This window comes from Euleptes europaea, chromosome 8 (genome assembly GCF_029931775.1).
Source record: "Euleptes europaea isolate rEulEur1 chromosome 8, rEulEur1.hap1, whole genome shotgun sequence".
NCBI lineage: Eukaryota > Metazoa > Chordata > Lepidosauria > Squamata > Sphaerodactylidae > Euleptes > Euleptes europaea.
The window spans coordinates 55,827,370-55,849,126 of NC_079319.1; the positions used below are offsets into that span (position 1 = coordinate 55,827,370).

Sequence of the window (21,757 nt, forward strand, 5' to 3'; positions counted from 1 at the left end):
TACTTCACTGCCCTTGATCGTGGCAACCCGCCAATGTAAATTGGATCCTTATCAGAACGATTCAGGTCGGAGGCTGCACCAGGAGATTCTCCTTGTTTGGATTCTTTAGAACTGAGGTTATGAGCATCCATGACTGCCAAGATCCCTAAGGAGTAATGAAATCAAAAATTGGCAAATAAGAAAGAATATCTGATAGTTTGCTCTGTTGTGGTTGATGATAGTAAAACATACTGAAAAAGAAACTGGCATAAGATGTCTCTTGGTGATTTATTAAAACAAATTGCTAGAGAAATGCTAGATCTTTTTTATTAAGCTGTTCCAATTCTTCTACAAAGTCCCCTTTCCCTGAAGACATAATATGAAGCATATGGCCTACTTGCTACTTCAACAGGTAATGGATATGTCAACTTTTCACTGTCTTTTTAAAAGCCTCCCACATTCTTTAGCCTTCCTGGTTTGCAAACAAAAATCTTAAAAGCACTTAGGCAGCACTTTTCCTAATGGTTTGGAAACCATAAACTATTATCAAGAATTCCTGTTTTTATTTCCATGCTTCACAAACCAATTTAATTGTGAGTCCTGGATTTTAGGCACCACAGCTAGATAAAAGCCTTTGGGGGAGATCCAGCTGATATCCTCTGATTTCCTCCTGCCAGTCACCTAGCTTCAATTATGAGAATAACTTTAAACGAAACCCTTATCTTGCCTCAGTTGGTATAAGCCTGGCTTGCTTGGAACAAGGGCTGGCTATAAATATAAGGAATAAATACATAAATAAATGAGCTCCGCTAAAAGTCACTAAACTTATGTTGCTTTGCAAAAGTCCCATTGTTGGAAATTTACAGTCCAAGCCCTATATGATAAATCAAAGTACTTGGATTAAATCACAGTGGGTAGCCGTGTTAGTCTGTCTGCAGTAGTAGAAAAGGGCAAGAGTCCAGTAGCACCTTAAAGACTAACAAAAATATTTTCTGGTAGGATATGAGCTTTCATGAGCCACAGCTCACTTCTTCAGATACAGCTAGAATGTGAATCCATCTGTCTTTAAGTAGAGGAGAGTGAATTCAGACAAGCATTAGTATGTAAATGTTAACAGTATGTAAATGTGAATAGCAGGCGTGATGGGATTAGGTGTGGTATGCAGAAGAGTCTGTGATGTCCAGGGGAGAGATGGGTGTGGAGAAATCAGCATTGGTAATGAGCCATGAACGCAAGGTCTTTATTCAGCCCAGGTAAATGCATTGACTTTAGTTTGAATATCAACTGTAATTCAGCAGTTTCTCTTTCCAATCTCCCTTCGAAATTCCTTTGTAAGAGAACTGCTACTCTTAAATCTGCAACAGAATGTCCTGGAAGGTTGAAATGTTCTCCCACTGGTTTTTGAATATTGTGGTTTCTGATGTCAGACTTATGTCCATTTAATCTTTGTCTAAGAGACTGACCTGTTTGTCCAATGTAGATTGTGGAAAGGCATTGTTGGCATGTGATGGCATAAATCACATTAGAAGATGAGCAAGAGTATGAACCTGAGATAGTATGGCTGACATTGGTGGGTCCAGAGATGATGTTCCTAGAATCTATATGAGGGCAAAGTTGGCACCTTGGTTTGTTGCAGGCCTTGGTGCCAGAGTCCATGTTCCTGTTAAGTAGTTTATCATCATGGGTGAGAAGTTGTTTTAGGTTAGCCGGCTGTCTGTAAGCAAGAAAGGGACTCCTCCCACCCCCCAGTGCTTCAGCGAGGGAAGTCTGTGATGTCATCACAGACATATCTGTGATGTCTTTCCTTTTGACTTCTGAAGCTTACTAAATACAAGCGGCAAGTTTTTGAAAGCTCCAGTTCTACGGAATAAGGTTTCTTTGTGTACTAAACAATTTAACGATGCACTGAGTACAACTCCCCCACACATATAATTGCAACCTTTAATTCCAATTTTAAGCCCCTCAAATCCTATTGATTTCATTAAAATCAATTGAACTTAATAATGTTTAATTTTTTACTGGATTGTGCATACATCTGGACATCTGCTTGCAAAAGAGTAAAAATTGGTTCTTTTACCGCTTTTCTCTTAACACGCTTTACCTTCTTTTTTGTTTCGACTGAATGAAATTTTATACCATGTTCCATTATTGTAGCGACGTTCTGTTTTAAGGGCAAGAGGACCAGAACCAAGATCAACAGTTAGTTTAACTTTGCCGTCAACAAGCTCCAGAGACAAGAAATCCCTCTGCATAAAAAGAAACAATATTAGCAAATCAAAGAAGCAATTAATGTTTTAAACATCTGCCTTTTTAGGAAGAAAAACAAAATTTCTTGGCCTTGGTGATGCATGTAATTACTTATTTCTATGCTACCTCTTCAGAGTCCTCCTCAAGGCAATTTATTATTTTAATTGTAAGGTATCACTATGAAAAGCTCTGGTTCCCGCCTCAACGGGAGCCATGTTTGCTGCCTGAGGCTGGAGGGAAGCTGAAGCGCGGAGAGGGGGGAGACAAAATGGACGGATGGCCGACACGTGCATTTGCTCGTGAGGCTCATGCCGGTCCTTGTCTGCCCTACAACAGTCTTCCCATTGGCCAGGACCCAAAGGGCATTGAGCCAATGGGGGCCATGGGCGGGAGCTTGGGGTAGGCGGGGCAAGCCCTCCCACGGAAGTATAAAATGGGGAGGAGGGCCCGCCTCCAGCTCACTCCATCTTTCCTTTTGACCCACCCGCCCACCCTAAGGAGAAGGGTTTTTAGCTAGCTTCAAGTCACAACTTGGGCGGATAGGCATGGAGATGTGTCAGTTTGGGGGGAAAGCGGCCGGGGGGTTGCTTTCCTAACTCTGGGAATCCCAATATGGGGTTTTGGGAGAGGCTTCAAGGACATGCCCTGGCTGGAGGGTAAGCTGTCTGCCTCTTCCCAAGCGGGGGGGGGGGGAACACCCAGTGGTGATCGTCCTGGTGTCTTCCTGGCACCGCCGTCCCGGTTGCTCATGGTGGGACCGCTGTGGGCCGGTTGGCATACCTGGCTGCATTGGGGTCGGCCATGGTACCTGATACATCGTGCATGCTGCGCCACAGGGGTTGCAGCTGTTGCCAATTCCAAGTTGTGGCCTATTATATTCAATTATCATTCAAAATCTTTACAATTAATTATTATGAAAGTTGATGTTTAATAAGGTTATGTTGTAATAAAACTGTTAATTAAGAAAGTGTCTTATAACTTTGTTAGCGCGTCCGCATTCCCTCCCAATTAGCCCTTGGTCAGCAACAACAAACCATTACAAACAAGCCATTTTACAGTACTTAGCATTTATACTTACAGTACTTAGCATTTTATAGTATTCATACACATTATCTTGTTAAAATCTATACAGTAGCATTCTCCCATCACTGCAGATGGGGGATGTGACTGAGAGACAGTGACTCAAAGGAAGTTCATGAATTCATGGCAGATTCAAAGCTCAGTGTCTTAGCCACAGTGCTACAGATGCTCTGAAGCATGCAACAAAAAAAGGTAAAAGAGGCACCTACCAATTTAAGAAATGGCATTTGCCTACCCACCACTTAATATACAGAAGTGTGAAAATAATGTAGATATAAATAGTGCAAGCCTATTACTAGTGATTAAAAGCGGCAGACTCTAATCTGGAGAACCGAGTTCGATTCCCCACTCTTCCACACAAAGCCTGCCAGGTGACCTTGGGCGAGTCGCAGTTCTGTCAGAACTCTCACAGCCCACACAGAGGCAGGCAATGGCAAACCATTTCTGAACATCTCATTTCTGAACCCTACGAGGTTGCCATAAGTCAGCTGTGACTTGATGGCACGTCACACACACACACACTCAACTCTACATAGGATTGCACTGTTAATTAATCATCTAAAGGTAAAGGTAAAGGTCCCCTGTGCAAGCACCGGGTCATTCCTGACCCATGGGGCGATGTCACATCCCGATGTTTACTAGGCAGACTTTGTTTACAGGGTGGTTTGCCAGTGCCTTTCCCAGTCGTCTTCCCTTCACCCCCAGCAAGCCGGGTACTCATTTTATCGACCTCGGAAGGATGGAAGGCTGAGTCAACCTTGAGCCAGCTACCTGAAACCAACTTCTGTCGGGATCGAACTCAGGTTGTGAGCAAAGCTTGGACTGCAGTACTGCAGCTTACCACTCTGCGCCACGGCGCTCCTCCTTAATCATCTAGGCTATATATATATATATATATATATATATATATATATATATATATATATATATATATATATTTCAAGCCCTAACACTTGATATGTTATAGCCTGCAAGATTAATAATGAACATGGACAAGCTTAAACATAACAATATATTACAGCCTGCTGGATCAGACTAGTGGTCTATCTAGCCCAGCATTCAGTTTTACACAGCCACAAAGGCCTTTCCCTGATGCTATCTCCTAGCATCCGTATTTGGATATTTTCTGTCTCTGAACATGGACGTTCCCTTAACTCACCATGGCTTGTAGCCCTTGGCTGGATTTATCCTCCATGAATAGGTCTAATCCCCCTTTAAAGCTTCTATGCTTGTGGCCATCACTACCTCCACTGGCAGTGAAACTCAGTTTAATTACTCATTGAGTAGTTGTCAGGGCTGACTGTCTGTCCTGAACCTACTGCACACTAGCTTCATTGGGTGCCCCATGATCTAGTATTATGGGAAAGGGAGAAAAGGCTCTGCCTGGCTACTTTCATAATTTTATAAACCTCTATGTCCCCCCATTAGCCATCTTTTTTTCTGGACTGAACGTTCCAGACTTTCTAGCCCTTATTCATAAGAAAGGTGTTCTGTTATTTTTTTTTTATTTTTTTTACACCATTATTTTATTTTAGTTTTTTAGCCACATTGGACCTTAAATGTGTTGTAGTTTATAGGACTGACTAACTAGCTTGTAAATACCCTTAAAGCTAAACCAATTTTCTTACCGTGCCGTTAGAAGCCAGATAGACTAAGAGCCCATTGGGTGAGAAAGTGCTGAAAAATACGATTATCTGAGTCACAGTGGAGCGAAGTGCCTTCTCCACCACTGAATATCCACTGCCATCAAAATGAAATGCAGAGTCTTCATCCTGCAGGCTAAGGAAGCAAAGGAAACAGAAGAGTTTAACTTCACCTTTCTTCCCATCCAGGCAACACTTACCATCAACCCCTATGCTACTCATAGAAAAGCATGATCATGTGCTGGTATAATTCTGTAGGGGTCAGAATGATAAGCTTTCAACATAAAGAAGTTGAAACGCTATTGTTCCAAGTAGGCAACCGGCAACTTGTTTTCAAGATGACCTCTGAAATGTATTTGGGGATGTATTTGCAGCAAATTTAGCATAATTTGCCTGTCATTTTCATTGGCAAGATGAACCAAAATACAGATTAAGAACACACTGAAGAATATTATTATCCTAAAATCTTCAATACTTCCACAGTGTTTGTATGGATTTAAATGAAAATATTTCAAAGTGGCTTATGAAATCAGCCATAATTCTTCTTCTTCCCTGTGTTGGAGCTACTGAGATTTCTAAAATAATCCTGTATCTCCCTCTTGTGGCTACAAATTATACTAATCCAGGAATAATTTTTAAAACATAATTTATTCTCATACATGATGTTCGTTCTTCCTGTGCTGAATGGCACAGGGAATAACTTTCACAATGCTATTTGAAGCCATTCATTTACAAGAAAGAAAAACGTGTGAAAGAAATAACAAAACCATCTGAATTTCTAAACCCTAATCTGGATAGCCCAGGCTAGCCTGATCTCATCAGATCTTGGAAGCTAAGCAGGGCCAGCCCTCATCAGTATTTGGATGGGAGACCACCAAGGAATACCTGGGTCACTATGCAGAAGCAGGCAATGGCAAACCATCTCTGAATGTCTCTTGCCTTGAAAACCTTATGGGGTTGCCACAAGTCAGCTGTGACTTGACAGAAAATTTTTTTTTTTAAGAAGTCTGGTTCTGACAAATCACGGTTTAGCTAACAGTACTATGTGGAAGACACACATGTCTTCTACACCCACCCCTTGTGCACCAATTCCTTTACTTCCTCATTTGTGATAACTATTACTACTGTGGCAGTCAAAATGGGCTAACTATAATTACCATATACCAGGGCTTGAGTCCAAAACAGCATCAGAAGCATGTGCCTTAGTGAAACCATAATTATGCCACTATGTTAAACAGAAGCACAAGCACTCTCTTGTGGATTTATGTGGGGTTTTCAGTAAATTATATAAATAAGGCTGGATGTGTTTATGTACCCACTTTGAAACTTGTGTATGTTAAACAGTGGCAGGCAATTTCAAAGTCTTCATGTGCAATAGTATTACTTTTATACTATATATAGTGTGTGTTAAGTGCCATCAAGTTGCTTCCGACTCATGGCAACTCTATGAATCAATGTCCTCCAAAATATCCTATCTTTGACAGCCTTGCTCAGACTATATATAATACTCGGTTGATAATCCATAATAAAACAAAGCATGGTCCAGAGGCAGAGGCTGGCTTGCCAGTTCTCCATCCCTCTATTAAAGTTGTATGTATGAAATCCTAATTTCAGCTATACATTTCAACAAGTGTTTCCAGCTCTCACCTTCCGAAGCATCCATTGCATTTGCCTTCCCTTTCAATGTAGTTCCAAAGTCCAACAGATCTGCCATTTAACAATGCCTCACCCATGCATCCCTTAAAATGTGTTACTTTAATGGCAGGTGATTTCTGTTACAGAGCAAACATATTTGGTGAATAAAAAAAAAGTATCAGGAACTTTGGAGTTTATACAGGTTATTAGTGTTCAAGTTGAACAAGTTTAAACTTGATGCTATTGATAAATATACCTGGTGAATGACAAAGGATATTATCAAGTTATTTGCAGTAATATAAAAATCCTGTGCACATCGATTTACTAAAAAGGGGGTAATTAAATAACTGACATAGATCAGTTAAATGGATAATTAGGACAGCTTCTGAGAAATAAGAAATCTAAAGCAAGGCATAAATAATCATGATGTGCACCATTGCATATTCTTGATTATCACATGAAACTACACAACAGCTTTTATTGATAACATTCTGTATGTTAGCTTTCCACATTCAACATGCACAGCTTAGCTGTAGCAAATCACACTCTTTTATTAGCTTATTTATTTATATTCCAGTTATATCCTGTCTTCTGATGATAACAATATATTGTCGAAGGCTTTCACGGTCAGAGTTCATTGGTTCTTGTAGGTTATCCGGGCTGTGTGACCGTGGTCTTGGTATTTTCTTTCCTGACGTTTCGCCAGCAGCTGTGGCAGGCATCTTCAGAGGAGTAACACTGAAGGACAGTGTCTCTCAGTGTCAAGTGTGTAGGAAGAGTAATATATAGTCAGAAAGGGGTTGGGTTGAGCTGAATCATTGTCCTGCAAAAAGGCTTCCTGTCCTGAAAACCTCCAGACTAACAAAGACTACAGTCAACAATAGCCATGCAGATTAGCTTTGGATTTCACACATTAACAGATCACTTCAGGATACAATGGTTCCATATTAACATACCACACCCTCATTAGCACATTATCTTGATACTTACAGGACAATGATTAGCACATTACCTTTGATACTTTTTGCAGGACAATGATTCAGCTCAACCCAACCCCTTTCTGACTATATATTACTCTTCCTACACACTTGACACTGAGAGACACTGTCCTTCAGTGTTACTCCTCTGAAGATGCCTGCCACAGCTGCTGGCGAAACGTCAGGAAAGAAAACACCAAGCCCACGGTTACACAGCCCGGATAACCTACAAGAACCAATAATCACAATATGTTTTACAGATATGCACACAATATGTAAAATGTTGGTACACAGTAATATCAGAAAAAATACTACACAGAACAATTCAATTACAATAATCCACATTTGTCATACTTGGACTTTACATTTTTAACAGTGAGTATACTTAAACATCTTAGGTATACACTGAGAAAAAAATTACTTGGATTCTATGACTTCCTCCTAAGTGTAGAGATTTGCCCGCTTCTTACTTAGTAGAAGGGAGACACAGGATCCAGCCCAATTTCTTAGATGTCACTGAAGCACTTTTACTATCTTCTCTTAATGCATGTCTATTCTGGTTCAAATGTCACAGGGAAATTAATAACGTTATATATTAACCATAATAAAAATTAACTACAAGAAGTTACCGCATAGATATTCATTTTCTCACCTTAATTTGTCCTCCAAGTCCTCCAATGAACATTACAGTTGATTGGTTTACATCCAGCACTGTAGCTGTCCCAGGAGAGGTGGCAGATCTTACAATGGGGTTCTGAGAAGAGGTTGTCTCCTCTACACTTAGGGAACCTGTTTTTCCAAACCTGATTTATCACAAATAGTAAGAAACTGAACACTGTTGTGTACATTTGTTACTTTACTACAGAACTGTGTTATATATTCACAGCTAAAGAACAAGATGAAAAATATTCTGAGGCTCAAAGAAAGTGCGTGATACAGAGTTGGCAGCAGCATCTCTGTGTCCAATTATGCAATAAATGTCTCTCTCCTTTGGCTGACCAATTCTTTCAAATTTAGTAGTTGACTATGTGAATCTAAGATGTGTTCCCCTAAGATGTATAAAGGAGACTATCGGACTCCCACTGCATCTTACCTTGTGATATGTATTCTGTGCCATTTGTTGTTGTTTATAGTAACGTCAGGATATTCTAGTCTGGTTGATCCAGAGCCCAAATCCCACAAGAAGGCCACCTTGCCACGTCGCATCTCTACTGCCATGAAGTCAGTCTAAAAAAAAAGAAAGAAAAAAGGCCAGGTCACAAATACAATGTCAGCATGGCCAAAAGCATTATAACAGGAGTTATTCAACATAGTTTTTTAAAGAAAATTGTTCGATGATACCTCATGCACACATTAGTAGGCAGCATGGTAGCAGCTTAAAAATGGAACCATATGGGCATCCTTCCATGAAGGAAATTATGTTTTCCTATGAGACTTAGCAAAGTTTACACACTTGGAAAACCGAAGTTCCTCAGGCATGGACAAATTTGGCCAAAGCACACTGAAAGCGGTTTCAGGGAAACAACTTGTTAAGTGGAATGGAAACCTAATCATTCCATTTTCAATAGGCTATTTGTGTAAGGTATGAATTGTATCTGAAGAATACAGGATGAAAAATTGGCAATTTGAACCACTTTTAATGTAGTTTTAGGAGGGCATTTGAAAAGTTAGCCAAAGAATTAAACACATACAGAGAATGGTAACTACATCTACTAAAACTTCTAAAGAACTGGTGGGGCCATTAAATTTTCCATGTATAAAAGAAGCACTCAAGGCAAAAATAAAACTACCAGACCATTTGCAAGATCTGCAGACAATACAAAATTATCCAAGCTTAATTGTCCAAAGGATTATTTAACAGAAGATACAGCTGGTTCTCTTAGAATGCAGTTAATGGACAAATTATTCTTGGATAAATGCAACCTATTAAAAGAAACAACCAGATTATCTGTCTCCACTCATAAAGGTAATGCTGGTGTCTGCAAAAGCATCGCGCCAGTTTTCTGTGGTAGTAAAAAAAATATGCAAATGAAATTCAGGCCCAGCTCCAGAATGGCTACATTCCAAGAAGCAGACTATAGTCTATATCCCTTTTACCTACTGACTGGCTCCCACTGACCTTTCTCACGGATGTTCCCCATATTCCCCTTGAATGTGTGCGCACAGAACTGCCTTCCCCACAACACCTCACCTGTTCAATGGAGGAAGCTGACCCTTAAGTATATTCCTTTTTCATTCCTTATCTCCTCCTTCCTCCATCAAAACGACGAGCAGCTCTTGCACACAAGAGATCAGTACCCATAGATGAGCATGGATGTCTCAACCAGGTCATTCACTGGCCCACTAGCAAATTGTTCTCAGTCCTGATAAACACTCTTGCTTCACCTGACTGGCAAAGTCTCTTCCCTTCCCAGCCTGCCTCATTTCTGTAACCCAAATACCAACCATTTCTCCTACAGTAAATCCAAGAGTATGCAATCTACACATTTCCTTTTAACGGGTTCTTGAGTGCTCTCCTACCAGCTTAGCTACCCGTTGGCCTCTCTCATGAATTCAGAGTTTACTAACATCACAGAGGGTACACCAGGTCACAAGAACTCCATGTAGGTACAACCAAAAAGAATCGGTGTTATATTTAAGACCTTAAATAATGGATTAACAGTTGACAAATGAAAGGGCTAGTGCATTAGTGGTCCATAAGGTACTGGGATAGCGGTTTCTGTTCTTCTCAATCTATTGCAGGTATTTCAGAAGAGGCACATAATTTATGCTCAGTACTTTAGCCACTGGATGGAGCAATCAGTTCTTCCCATACATCTGAGAATTCTTCTTTGAATGAGGGACTGTGACAGATAGGAAGGTGTCCTGCCCCTGAAAAGAAGAACAGCTACTCGGCTGTTTCGTCCCTGAGTCGGCGGGTGCTTTCACTCATCCTGAATAATGCACTTTCAATGCACTTTAACAATTGCTTGCAAGTGGATTTTGCCATTTCATGCTGTAAAATCCAGGTGCAAAGTGGATTGAAAGTGCATTATTCAGGATGTGTGAAAGTGCCCTCTGTGAATGCTGCTCCAGCATCCAACTACCTTTCAGGAGGGAGGGGGGATGGAATGTTGGAGGGACATGAATAGATGCAAAAGGAAAGTCCGAAGCTGTTCGACGCATATAATAGGAACATGGAATGTGAGAAACATGAATCAGGGTAAGCTTGAAATTGTTAAACAAGATGTATGGACATTTCAGTCCTGGGAGTAAGTCTGCCTTAAGAAGAGTGCAGTCATAGTTCATATGTGCCTCTTGGAGACTACAGTGATAGTTTGGGTCTGCCTCAGTAAAAGAGAAGACAGTCTGAAGGGTACCTCTTGTTGGTTGCTAAGCCTGTCTCTAGTGATAAGGAGACCTTGTACCATTTAGTTTGACTCTTGGGAAAGGGCAGGCTGGTGTGGGTGGAATCCTGTGTGAAAGGATCCAACCGAGTGGCTAGTCAGTGAACACCTGTTTATAAGCATTAGAGAGAATCCAAACTACACTCTGAAGCCATAACTAGCTTAAACTTATGTGCCTCAGCCAGGCTTCTCTTTTAATTATCTGGAGATCTGTGCTGCTGATCTGTTCTTTAAAATGGACATGTAAATAAAACATTTTCTTTGTTATTTACATACAACTCCTGCCTGTGTTCTACCTGCTCACCACAAAACTTACCTCACAGCAGCAAACCCAAAGCCTTGCTACCCTAAGAGCATCTTGTAACTGAGGAGAATGTTTACAGTTTAAAACAATGTTCTCCGAAATTATAATAGGCTGTATAGGTCCCCTCAACTGGTAGAAATGACTTGTCACAGGGGCATTATATGAGGGGCTATGGCTCAGCAATAGAGAACATTCATCGCATCCAGTGGGTTCCTGGTTCAATTCAAGCTAGACAAACCAATGTTCTGATGTTGAATAGGGCAGATTTATATGTTCAGCCACTTGTTTTTTGCTGCTATTTGAATTATTCAGACTTCCTTTCCACTCTCACCTTTTTACACAGGATGATACCTTCGTACTACATACTAATTAAACCAGACTATCTTCTGTCATTTGGTTCTGTACTCACAAATCACTAATGTGGAACAAGATTTGTACTTCACCCATAAATGGGTATGAACAGAGTAGAAAAAATCTACTCCTTTATCACAGATTAACCAGCCTGTCTGCAAATGCAGCAGACTGGTTAAAAAACTTTTAAGGGATAGCTAATACATGTTCAAAATATTTGATACATGGTGAATAGTTTTCTCCCTTCAAAAATGAAGGCTAACTGGATAGAAAATGCGCTAAATTCCCCCACTTACTTTACCACTGCTACCTAGATAGAATAGAAGATTATCAGGTTCTGTTGTCTTAACATTTAATGTTAATGTGTTGTAGTTAGTAGATGATATCTGAGGTTGATAGGCACGGATACAATCTCTTTCCGCTGATACTGCAACCTTAATCTGGAAAAAGGAAAAAATGCAAAGGTAAGTTTTGAATATACACTTCAGAGATTTTCAGATTCAGGCATTTTTTAGTGAAACAGAACCTTGGGTACTTACTCTGAGGGTTCCTTTTGCTCTAAGGAGGGCATCTTGAATTATGGGTGATTCCCACCAGCTGATCAGGGAAGCAGGAACTGATTTGTCATTTCCTGTCTCCTATGTGGGAGTCTGGTAGCTCAGTCTGAGTACTTCGCGAGCTAAGATGAAGGACAGGGAGGAATATATATATCTAGAACAAACATATGATGGTAACAAGAACAGGTGAAAGAACGCTGTTATAGTGAACAAAGGGGTTAGTCAATGGCTAAGAAGGTAAATTGGATAGGGAAAGGTTAGATAGTAGCCTCCTTCCTTTGGTACTTGAATATGCAAGACGTCCGTAGATCTTTACATTCTACAGCGGACTGATTCCTGTTTTCATTTCTCCTTTCTTCTTCTTCTTTTGAGTGGGCAAGAAGCCCTCCTGACCTAAGAGCAGAAGGAACCCTCATGGTAAGTATCCAAGGTCCAGTTCTTGCTCTCAGGGGGAGGACATCTTGAATAATGAGCCTTCCAATAGCGGTGTCCCTCCATTCGGATGGGAACAAGGTATCGTCCAACATGTGCTGCAGCACTCTGCATCCAAAGGCAGCATCAGCTGATTAATATGAGTTAAGCTTGTAGTGCCTAACGAAGGTTGAAATGAATGACCACTTTACATATTTCTTCTACTGAGGCTTGACCATCTAGGGCTGCATTGGTAGCTGCGCTTCACATGGAGTACGCTGTAATTCCTGGTTGTAGTGGAATGTTGCTGGCCTTGTAGGCCTGTATGGTACATTTCTGATGTTATAACTGTTTGCTGCCCTTAACATCTTCCTTCCCTTATTCGAAGAAATGAATAGGAAGTCTGTTTTCCTAACAGGCTCGTACATCGAATGTATATCCTAAGGGCCCTCCATAGATCTATCGTGTGCCAGGCCTTCTCTTTGGCATGGCTGGGACTTGGGCAAAAGGATGGCAAGTAGATTTCTTGACTCCTGTGGAACACAGTTAACCTGGATCTGGTTGTAGCATCACCTTGTCCTTATGGAAGATGCATAGCCCTTTCCTGGGGCTCCAAGGACAGGGCTCCAAGATCCCAAGATCCCAAAACCCTTCTAGCTTAAGTCACTGCTGTCAAAAATAAGGTCTTCATACATAACCACTTAAGGGGAACCTCCCTTAAGGGCTCGAACGGGAGCTGATAGTACTATGTGTAATAACCACAAGAAGAACCCGTGTCACTCTTTTTAGGAACCTCATGATGTGAGGATGTCTTGTCAGGGGCGCACCGGCTATGCTTGGTACTATAGTTGCTACCTGATGCCTCAGGGTGCAAGCCTTTAGATGTTGTTGAACCCCATCCTGCAGGAATGCCAGGAGCTGTCCTAGTCCGGGGTCTAGTGGGTTCACATGCTTACGGTGACACCACCTTACAAAGGCTTTCCATGGGGAGTTGTACATGCACTTAGTAGATGACTTTCTGGAAGCCATGATGGTTTCTGCTACCTCAACCGAATAGCCTAATTCTAGGAGCCCATTCCTCTCAAGAGCCACATGGTCAGCCAAAGCCATTCTGGATACGGGTGCCACACTGGCCCCCGATGAAGCATGTCCTGGCTCACCAGAATGCACCAGGGCTCTTGATAGTTCCATTAGAGACGTGAACCGTGGACCACAAGGCCACTCTGGCACCATGAAGATCACACTCGCTTGCTCCTGACGTATCTTCTGCAAGGCTTTCAGTATGACTGGAAGCAGAGGGAAGGCGTATGGGAGCCCCTCGGGCTAGGGGGCTGTTAAGGCATCCATCTGTTCTGCTTGTGGATATATTCGTTTCCTTATGCAGGGTCAAAGATCTGGACACCCACCCCGTTTGTTGATGTGCGCCTTGGCAGAGATGCTGTCCATCCTGATGAGTACATGATGGCCCTTGATTTTGGTCTTGAAGGATAAGAATGCTTTCCTGGTGACCCTGAATTCCAGGGTATTGATATTCATTCTCTTTTCTACTTGTGTCCAGGCACCTTGGGCAGGAAGACTGTGTATGGAAGCTCCCCAGCTGGAGAGACTGGCATCTAAATATTTGTACGAAGTCTTCCTGAACATCAGGCTGTCCTCATCTCAGTTTGCTGGTGTTTGTCCACCAATTCATGCTTTGTCTCACAGGTAATAGTAAGTCTAATTTCTTTTCCCTCTTCTATAGGATCTCCAACTGATACATATCTGGATCTGATTTAACTCTTCCTTTACGGTCCTCTCGACTACCTCCATAAGCTCATCTGAGCAAGATGGCTGCCTCCCACAACCTCGCCGGGGTGGGGGCTTGCACGTTACCCCCGGATGTTCCATCTCTGCCATCTGTCATCTGATTTGAGGGGATGTCCTCCTGGGAACTTGGCCTACCATCATAGCTGCCCAGGGCCAAACTGGTAGCCATTAGGTCCAAATGGTTCTGCAGAGGCTTGTTTTGTGCCATTTTTACTTGGCACAGTTTGCCACTTCAATTTTGGCACAAAGGTCTCCAGTGCCCAATCTCCTTCTCCTCTGAAGCATCTGCTCCTGGTCATACCATCTCCTTGTGTTAAACAGGAAATTAGGCCCGGGTCTGGGCTCCTCCTGAGCTTCAAATTCTGCCATAGTGGAGTGGGGGGGAGAAAAGACAACAAGGAGAAGGAGGTGGAGATAGGCGTGACAGAAAAATGCAGCTTTAAAGCCGGCAGAAGTAATTCGTAAAAAGTTAGAAACGGGAAGCTGCTCTGGAGAGCTGCTCTCCCTATGTGAGGCAAGAAACAAACTGAACTAGCAGACTCCCACATGGGACACAGGAAATGACAAAATAAGTCCTGCCTCCCTGAGCACCTGGTGGGAATCACCCATAATTCAAGATGCCCTCCCTTCAGAGCAAGAATGTGAGCTAAACAAAAGGGCCATATGTGCTAAATATTTGTTAGGGTTTTTTTGTTATAAACTTTTCACATATACCAACAGAAGCTATAGAAAACTAAACTAAGCCTCTACATATATGCAATGAAGAAAATAATGTTGCTGTATTCTGATTTGAAGCACTTGCTAAAGTTCTCTATCTTGCCAGCATATTGGCAAAAAATATTCTCCACAGACTTACAGACAGATAAAATTTTGAGACCATATTTGACTGGCAGGATGCCAGGAGGCCATCCATCATATATAGCACAGGAAATAAAGATGAATGAATACTAATGTTTTCACATAAAAGACATTTCTTTGGCAAACCCAAAGAATTAGGAAAGCACAGACATGCTACTCCCACCAAAAGCTATTTACAGCTACAATACAGAGGGATTTACAAGCCCTAAGCCAGGGGTCCCCAATGTGATGTCTGTGAGCTCCACGGTACCTGCCGAGATCTTTCCTGGCAAGGGTTTTTAGAAAGTGGGCAGGGCCAGGTGCGGCTTTTCTCCAGCAAGGCTTCTGATTGGCTGTGCAGATTTTTTAAAAATTTTGCTTTGGCAGCAGTTGCCACCACACCACAAGGATCTTCACTGTGTGATTGAGGGTAAGCTGCAGCAGCCATTTTGTGGCTGTTTCCACTTCCTGTGGCAGCCATTTTCTGGCTGTGTCCACCATGCTACGTCAGAATTCCAAAGGTGCCCATAGGCTCAAAAAGGTTGCGGACCCCTGCCCTAACAAATTTTGATTTCCTCTTCCCAGCCATCAATGCTCACAACAAACTACGTTTGAAACCGGAGTTGGTACAAACGCACGGAGGATTGTTACTGAAAGAAAACACACACACCAAGTCCCACTGGTATGCACACAACCCTCTGAATGGTGGCTGTCCTCATTTTCTAATGCACACGCACATACCCAACTAATCAGCCTACACAATGGGTGCAATATTGGAGCTAAGGAGTGTTTTTTTCTCCCTAGGAAGTTCATAAGGGGAATCAAGACTAGTTTTAGACTAGAATAAGCTCCTTACAGAAGCTGCCTGTTTGCGGGCCTGACTGATGAGCTCTTTAATTTCAGAGATGTTTCTGCTCAGATTCTCTTCCAGTGCTTTCAGGGGTTTCAGCCTTCCAAGCAAGAGGCCAGCTTGGATTTCAATTTCACTGACTTTTCTTTCAGCTGACGCTACTGCCAAGAAAAGAAGTTAAAAGACGTTAAGGTGGAATTTTCCCAGAATGTAGTTGAATCAGTATTTAGGGAGAAGAGAACTTCTGAGCTTAGTTACACTGGACATCATAGTGAAAAAATATAAACTTCATATGCAATTCTGAGAACAGATTCCGACAATTACTGCCTTTTCATTTAAGCTTGCTATTCTTGTTGGAAATATGAATTCCACTTTAGGATAGGCAACATTTTCAAGACTGCCAGTATAAAAGGAAAGGTCTTTACCAAATCTCATTTGAACTCACTTTAGGGGCCCTGTACATGTACAAAGAGGAATAAACTGGCCTTTACCTACACAAAGATATGGGACACTTAGGTTTAAAAATTAACCCTAGTCTTCTAGTCTTGCACACAGACATTTCCAAAGAGCAATGAAGCAGCACACCTACCAGCTTTTGATGAGTCGATTATAAGTTTATTGGTTTTCTGCAACGTCTCATTAACCTTGGACAATGCAGATGAAGTGTTCAGCAACTTCTCACTAAAATCACCAGTGTGTTTTAAACTATTAACAGCGGTCACGTTAGCAGAAAAAGCCAGCTTTTTCACTGCAATGATATTTTCACTGGTATCTGAAATGAACAATCAACACATCAAGGTTACCTATCGTGCTTTTTTATTTGGTAGAAAACACAAAGGGTTTGCATTTTTTCTGCCTCAGCACCCTGAAGTCCTCAAATGTTTTTCACATTACTTTTGTCAAGAGTTCTGACAACACTGAAATAGTTCATCAATAACCACCATCTGGTTTTAACAGCACATAGGATGTGACCATGCTAAGCATGTGATGTCACATCCAAGATGGCCTCTGCTATCTTGTAAACCAAGAACAATGCGGCAGTAGAAAAGTCAGGGGATTCTGTGGTTGGACTCAAATAGGTCAAGACTTCCAATTCAATCTGCTGGGTAGTCGTGGTCAATCTCAGATTTTACAGGAATGTTGGCTCATGATGCCAATGCGTGCTAGCCAAAGGCTACCATCTGCTCCACCCAAGTGTAACATTTATAGAAGATATGTGCAAGAAAAGATATTGTATTTTTTCTGTCACCTTCAACCTTCTGACACATATCTTCTAACAGATGTGTTTACATAGGTAGCTTAACCTGAATGAAAGAAAGCACCTACATGACCATCTTTGAAAAAGGCCAGAGTCAAAACAGTATATAAATACAAGGAAAACTAGAGACTGCAGAACTACAGAGAATGAAACAAATTTGTTATTCTTTAAGCAATCTCTTAAAGATTCTCCCTTTGATGTGCTCTTGCTTCATTCACCCGTCAGCTTTATTAACTTGCAAGAGAATAATAGAACACACAGTAGAAGGGTTCATTAGCAGTCAGGCATGCAGTTAGTGACACAAATATAAGCAAAATAAATTCTGTTTAACACTTTAACCTGCTAAAAATAGATATAATAGTAAGTGAAGTAAAATGAACAAAAGAACCAAAAAATAACTTAGCTATATAAAAAAGCCCTTATATTACAAAACAAAGTACCGTATTTTTCCATCTATAAGACACCCCCATGTATAAGATGACCCCTATTTTTTAAAACTAAAATAAAAAAAATAGGGGTCGTCTTATACATGGGGGTGTCTTATAGGGCGAAAGAGTCCTGTGCCCTGGCCAGTCAGCATCCGTCGTTCAAACTGGTCGCCGCCCACCCAACCAGGTGGCCAGCGACTGGTTTGAACACTGGATGCTGGCTGGCTGGGGCAGAGGACTCTTTGGGCCCTCGCTCTCTTTCCCTGCCCAACAGCTGACGTGCGGGAAAAGAGAGCGAGCCGGGAAAGAGGCCATTGGCCCTGCTCACTCTCTTTTCCTGCCCATCAGCTATTGGACCGGGAAAGAGTCCTGTGGAGCAGCTAAAGAGTCCTGTGCCCTGGCCACCGATGTCCAAACCGGTCGCTGCCCACCCGACTGGCGCCCACCCACTGGCATCCAAACTGGTCGCCGCCGTCTTAACTGGGTGGGCGGCGACCGGTCTGAACGCTGGATGCCGGCTGGCCAGGGCACAGGACTCTTTGGCCGCTCACTCTCTTTCCCTGTTGGGCGAGGAAAGACAGTGAACGGAAGAGTCTTGTCCCCTGGCTGGCCAGCATCCAGTGTTCAAACCGATTGGCCCCCCCAGTTGGGTGGGCAACGACCAGTTTGGACGGTGGCAGCCAGGGCACAGGATTCTTTGGCCACTCGCTCTCTTTCCCCGCCCAACAGCTGACGGGAGGGAAAATAGAGCCAGCGGGGAAAGAGGTGGCTGTTGCCACCGGCCCCGCCTGTCATGGGCCACAGCCACCTTCCGTGTATAAGACGACCCCCCTAATTTTGGGGCTAAATTTTTAAGAAAAAAGGTCTTCTTATACACAGGAAAATACGGTATCTTGGACCAGATTTTTTTATCTTCCAGCATTTGCTGGAAGACCTTACTGTTAAAGTGCCATCAACAGCCTTTATTATTTACAGAGTATGGATGCCTAAGCACTGTCCAACTGTCCAGACACATAAAATGCAAGAGGTATTATACTGGGTCCCTTGTGGTTTGCATCAAGGAGGGCTCAATTGGCAAAGAAATAGGCAGGTCTACCATCCCTTCTTTCCTTCTTTCAAGCTCCCCTGACCAAAAGGTCTTGAGCAGTAAAAAGGGAGCCTTTATTTCTTTAAGGAAAATATGGTGGATAGATACTTGGCTACCACCTATGTTGTTCTTGGGTCTCTATCCTCCAGAAAAAAAGGAGACTGTTTTATCTTTCGTTATGGGGGCAAGTAATTTGATTAAGATAGGGGTAATCCATTGATTGCAATATGAATTATATTGGAAGCATTCCAACATCATATGGGATAATGAATCCACTCTCTGCAGATCACATGGGAAAAGCCTATCTGAATAAGGTAAACTGCCATATCTTCCATTTAACACCGCTGAAGGGGCGGCATTCAAGCGAGCAAGCATGAATGCTCTATGGTAAAGAGGGACTATAAATTGCTAAAATAAGATGGAGTTCGCAAAGATGGAAGGATACCTACAAATTGGGTACAGATTACTCTCCTACAGCTGGTGTATCTAATTTTTATATAGTTCTTGATGGTTAATATAGATTGACTTTTCCCCATACCTAATAAAGTATCCTTAGATGGACCTAGGATTAATAATTTCTTGTCTATTTCTTGCACCAATGGGAGCAAAACTGGTCTTTGTTTAGTTTGTAGATCAGGCCATCCTTCTCAGTTGAAAATATGACCTTTACTTGATGTTTGAAGGCTATCTACCATCCCTAGTCATGGTGGAGGCAGGATGGAAAGAGTAGATAATTACTTGTTATATTGCTGAAAATGACAGAAAGAGGATGACCACTATGAGAATGACAGCTACCTTTCTAGCAGAAGAGAAAGCTTCTACTGTATTATGGCCACATTGTAATGGTAATTACTATGGTTTAAGTAGGTGTTAAGTCTAGTATCTCCAGTACATTAGCATTCAAATGTACTTCTTCTTTACCCTCCTGATTCTACATTTCAGTGCACCATAACATCCTAAACGGTGAAAAGTATTGTTTGTAAAGTTAACAGAACAGTTGGCTCAATGAGCAGTCATGGGCCATTAAAAGCAGACTCAGCATTTTACTGAAGAAACATTAAAACCAGTATCTCTTTTTTCCATCTCCTCTTTCTGCCTCTACATTTTCTAGGCTATTATGCTGCATCCACACAGCAATTATTCTGTTATGAATTCTCTGCTGCTGCAAAAGCAGAACCACCGGCAGCAGGCAAGGAGCAACCTCATGGAGGGGTTTCCTTAGTCATCACCCAGCAACTGTCTCCCCACGTCCTGCTGTGCCGGCAGACACGTTACAATATAGTGAATATAACAACTATCCCAGCTTGCTGGGGTAAAACGAGCACTCAGCTTGCTGGGGGTAAAGTGTAGATGACTGGGGAAGGCAATGGCAAACCATCCCGTAAACACAGTCCGCCTAGTAAACGTTGGGATGTAACACCCCATGGGTCAGTATTGACCCAGTGCTTACACAGGGGACTACCTTTACCTTTACCCTAACAACTACCCATTGTTTTAAAAGCCAGCAAGAAGTCTTCTGGTGGTGTGGCAGGGAAAACGATGGGTGCCAGGGCATGACAGCAGTAAAATGGCACCAGTGTTGATGGGAGGTTTGAAAATGTGCACCTTCCCGTCCAGTTGGCATGCTAATCCATGTGAACTGCCATCTCTTAGGAGAGGTCATAGCAAACAGGTTTGGGAAAGATTGGAGCAAAGTAGGTCACAGTAGAGATTAATTAATGCCTACTTTTATTACTACTAGCATGTGGCCTTATTACATCAAATATCAAAGAAACCATCACAAGTTTCTGGCCTTGTGAACGATCGCAGTTTCACCTGTTTTTCGGCAAATTCAAGACCTGGATGCTATTGCTGGATTTACTTTTTTTTAATTTGCTTTGTTTACACACTGCCTTTCTCTCCAATGAGGACCCAACGCAATACATGAAGCTGCCTTATACTGAATCAGACCCTTGGTTCATCAAAGTCAGTATTGTCTACTCAGACCTGCAGCAGCTCTCCAGGGTCTCAGGCTGAGGTCTTTCAAATCACCTACCTGCCTAGTCCCTTTAACTGGAGATGTTGGGGTTGAACCTGGGGCCTTCTACATGCCAAGCAGATGCTCTATCACTGAGCCACAGCCCCTCACTGACCACTACATAGTTCTCCCCACTTCCATTTTAGTCCACAGAGGAACAAACAGTGATAATGTTAAATATGCATGCATTATATAATGAAGAAACATATGTCTGATGGCCTTCACTTACCATTCGGCAACGCTGTCAGCTGCAACAGTGAGTCATTGAGCTGTTTAGCAATTCCATCAGCTTTCTTTTTAAACTTTTCCAATTTTATGTTCATTTCATTTAATCCAGACACAAGCCCTATAGGAAGAAAAGACTAGTAATCCGTATTCCTTAGAGCCAGCTGGAAGGGACCCAGTGGCCATCAGATTGAATGCACAGATGCAATGTAGGACACCACTATCCTCAATCAGCCCCCACAATCTAGATGACAATATGCTGCACTGTAGAAAGTAAAAGGACTGGGGAGTAACAGAACAAATGACATATGGCAAACTTCACCCTTGCATAAGTATCAGACGTGCATTCGTTACATTTTTATCCTATCCTTCCACCAAGGAGCTTAAGAGCACATGTCAGGCTCATAACTATCCTGTTAGGACTGATCACATAGTATATTCCTGGCTTTGTTAGGATTTCAAGCTGGGTCTTGCTGATATCAAAAGGCCAATACCAAAATCCAAAACAGCATTAGATGAAACGTAATTCCCACTGAAGTCGGTATGGTTTCGACTGATACATAAACTGCAGTACAAATGTATACACCAGGAGATATTGCTGACCATTCAGAGCTTTCATGCATAGACGTCTGAGGGGAGGATAAGTTTTATTCAATATCCATTTATAGGAGCAGTTCCC

The 21,757-nt window shown here is 42.1% G+C and overlaps 1 protein-coding gene across 1 annotated transcript in view; it reads right to left on the bottom strand.

The window, feature by feature from the left end:
- Window positions 1–21,757, bottom strand: part of LAMA1 (laminin subunit alpha 1) — a 119,298-nt gene that overhangs the window by 17,521 nt on the left and 80,020 nt on the right. The window contains exons 42-51 of the mRNA XM_056854936.1: window positions 21,083–21,199; window positions 16,653–16,835; window positions 16,070–16,224; window positions 11,899–12,042; window positions 8,655–8,788; window positions 8,214–8,364; window positions 6,597–6,721; window positions 4,935–5,085; window positions 2,081–2,225; window positions 4–145 (exon numbers count right to left, since the gene is read on the bottom strand). Of these exons, the coding sequence (XP_056710914.1) occupies window positions 4–145; window positions 2,081–2,225; window positions 4,935–5,085; window positions 6,597–6,721; window positions 8,214–8,364; window positions 8,655–8,788; window positions 11,899–12,042; window positions 16,070–16,224; window positions 16,653–16,835; window positions 21,083–21,199 (1,447 nt within the window). The remainder of the gene's footprint in view (window positions 1–3; window positions 146–2,080; window positions 2,226–4,934; window positions 5,086–6,596; window positions 6,722–8,213; window positions 8,365–8,654; window positions 8,789–11,898; window positions 12,043–16,069; window positions 16,225–16,652; window positions 16,836–21,082; window positions 21,200–21,757) is intronic.